At 42.0% G+C, this 2212-nt stretch overlaps 1 protein-coding gene across 1 annotated transcript in view; it reads left to right on the top strand.

The window, feature by feature from the left end:
- The window catches only part of DNAH6 (dynein, axonemal, heavy chain 6), a 219792-nt gene that overhangs the window by 57385 nt on the left and 160195 nt on the right, over positions 1-2212 (top strand). Inside the window, 3 exon segments of the mRNA XM_015564106.1 lie at positions 894-1014; positions 1684-1754; positions 1857-1865. Of these exon segments, the coding sequence (XP_015419592.1) occupies positions 894-1014; positions 1684-1754; positions 1857-1865 (201 nt within the window).

The following is a 2212-nucleotide window of genomic DNA, read 5'->3' as shown; positions in this document are numbered from 1 at the left end:
AAAGAGTGTAGAAGAATAGATAAGAGCCTATTAAAAGGAAATAAATGAACAAATAGCTAAATGTAACCATATGGGGTGTGTGCTCTTTTATGTCATTAAACTTTCTACTACTAGCCATTCTCCATAAAGCATGACTAGCCTGGATATATTGGGAATGAGCAATTCCATTGATTACCTCTAGTTTTCCCTGGGACAAATTGTAGTCATTTGCAAAAAAAATCTTGATAGGAAAAATAAGGGAAAGCTATGGAGTGCAGCCAGAGAGTCATGGACCAAGGCTAACTGCCTTTCACAGGCATTGAACTATGATCATATATATTGACACAGGTAATAAGGGACTGAAATGATGGGAAATTATTGTTTTGATTTGAAGAAATTTTGTGGGGACGAGGTGGTTGTAGCCAAGTTTAAGTGAAGGAAAGGGTTTTATTAGGGGAAATTATGAAAGAGATTTTGGAATAAGCCTGGCCACTACAGAGGACCTCACAGTAAGATTAAGCCATTCATTCTATAGATATGCTGAACACTTTTGCCTTTGCTCAAAAACACTTCAACTGAGATATAACATTTGCAATTTGGAAACAGACATTCTCTTGCCATATGATTATTAGTGATGTGTAAGTTCACTGTGAAGCTAAAAAATTCCCAGTTTTCTTTCTTACAATCATAAGAAACAGATTCAAAGATTTTAAAAAATGTTAACTTTGTAAGAGACTCGTTAGCCTCTGCTCCTGGACCTGTAGGATGGCATCTTCCCTCACTTGCATATCCCCAGGTCAAAGCATATTGTTGGACCCAGAGCAGGCATTTGTATTTGTTTGTTTATTTACATTGAATTGAATTCTGCTCAGGAAAAATAAAATTGTATTTCTCTGTTTATTTATAACATTTAGGAAACCATAAAGGCAGCATTTGAATCTGCCCAACTCTATGCAGCTACATTTGAAAAGTTCCAGTTATTTTTCAGGGAAAATGAAAGTCTGGACTTAGAAGCTCTTAAACTTCAGGAACCTGGTAACTTTTCTAATTTTTCCTTACTAATTATTTTTGATAGAGACCTCGAGGTTTATTGTCTTCTGGGTTTGTTTGGTGGTGAGTGGTGGTTTCCTGGCATTTCAGCACATGGAATAGGCTGAACCCAAGCAACCAATTCCAATCACTTTGAGCTTCTACTCACAGCCTTGAGCCCAAGGCCTCCCAGAATAGGCTGAACCCAAGCAACCAATTCCAATCACGTTGAGCTTCTACTCACAGCCTAAGGCCTCCTAATCTCCTGCTACCACATCCTCACATTGGACAACTTTAATTCTTCAAGTTCGCATCAGGATGAGATCACCAGACTCCCAGGTTTCCCTTCATCTAGTTTTGCCTCTGTTCGTCCCTCCTGTCCCAGTCCTGGAACCAGAGCCTCACAGGCACTGTCTGATGGCTGGGACTTTGGAGTTCCTTGGCCTGGGCTCCTGAGTGCTGTGTTTCTCCTGCTTTTGGAAACTCTGGCAATTCCTAAACCTCTAAACCCAGTTGTTTGCTAGAGATTAATAGAAGGTAACTTTGCCCCTTAGATAGCAGGCCTTGCCTGTTATCATATTCCTTCAAAATACTGTAACATTGCCTTGCACATACTATAGGTAATTAATAAATGTCTGTTTGAATGACCTTTGAGTCAGAGTGTCCCCTGAACAGCCCCAGAAGATGATCCAGGGACAGGTTCAGGCTTCCTCACATTGTCAGCCATATCTTACCACTACATTTCTGTAAGTCAGTGTTTACTCATAACTTCTGTACTTGCTGAGCACTAATAACTTGCTAGATACTGTGCTAAGTAATTTTTCAGGTATCTCACCTAATCCTTATAGTTCTATGAGGTAAGTATTGGTATTCTCATTTTACAAATAAATAAATGGAGACATCTATACTAATAAAAGGGTAATATGCTAATTAGAGCAGACGTCTTCTGGACGTCCTTCCAGGTGTCCTTTCAGACAAAGCTGCAGTGGTTGCGAGGGCCAAAGGCAGGCAGCCATGGCAGTGACAGGTGGTGGCTGCGAGGCCCCGGGCTCAGGCAGCAGTGGGCTCAGGCCTCACAGCTGTGGCGGCTGGCAGTGGCAGCAGCAGCGGAGTGATGGAGTGGCATCTTCCCCTGATTGACGGTTGCCTCCCACAGAAGGAAGCCAGACTGTGGCTTAGGCCCGCTCCCCAGGGAGCTGTCAGC

The sequence above is a fragment of the Myotis davidii genome, unplaced genomic scaffold, assembly GCF_000327345.1.
Source record: "Myotis davidii unplaced genomic scaffold, ASM32734v1 scaffold339, whole genome shotgun sequence".
In the NCBI taxonomy this organism is placed as follows: Eukaryota; Metazoa; Chordata; class Mammalia; order Chiroptera; family Vespertilionidae; genus Myotis; species Myotis davidii.
The sequence above is the reverse complement of the archived record's forward strand: the minus strand, read 5'-3'. Positions and strand labels throughout refer to the sequence as shown.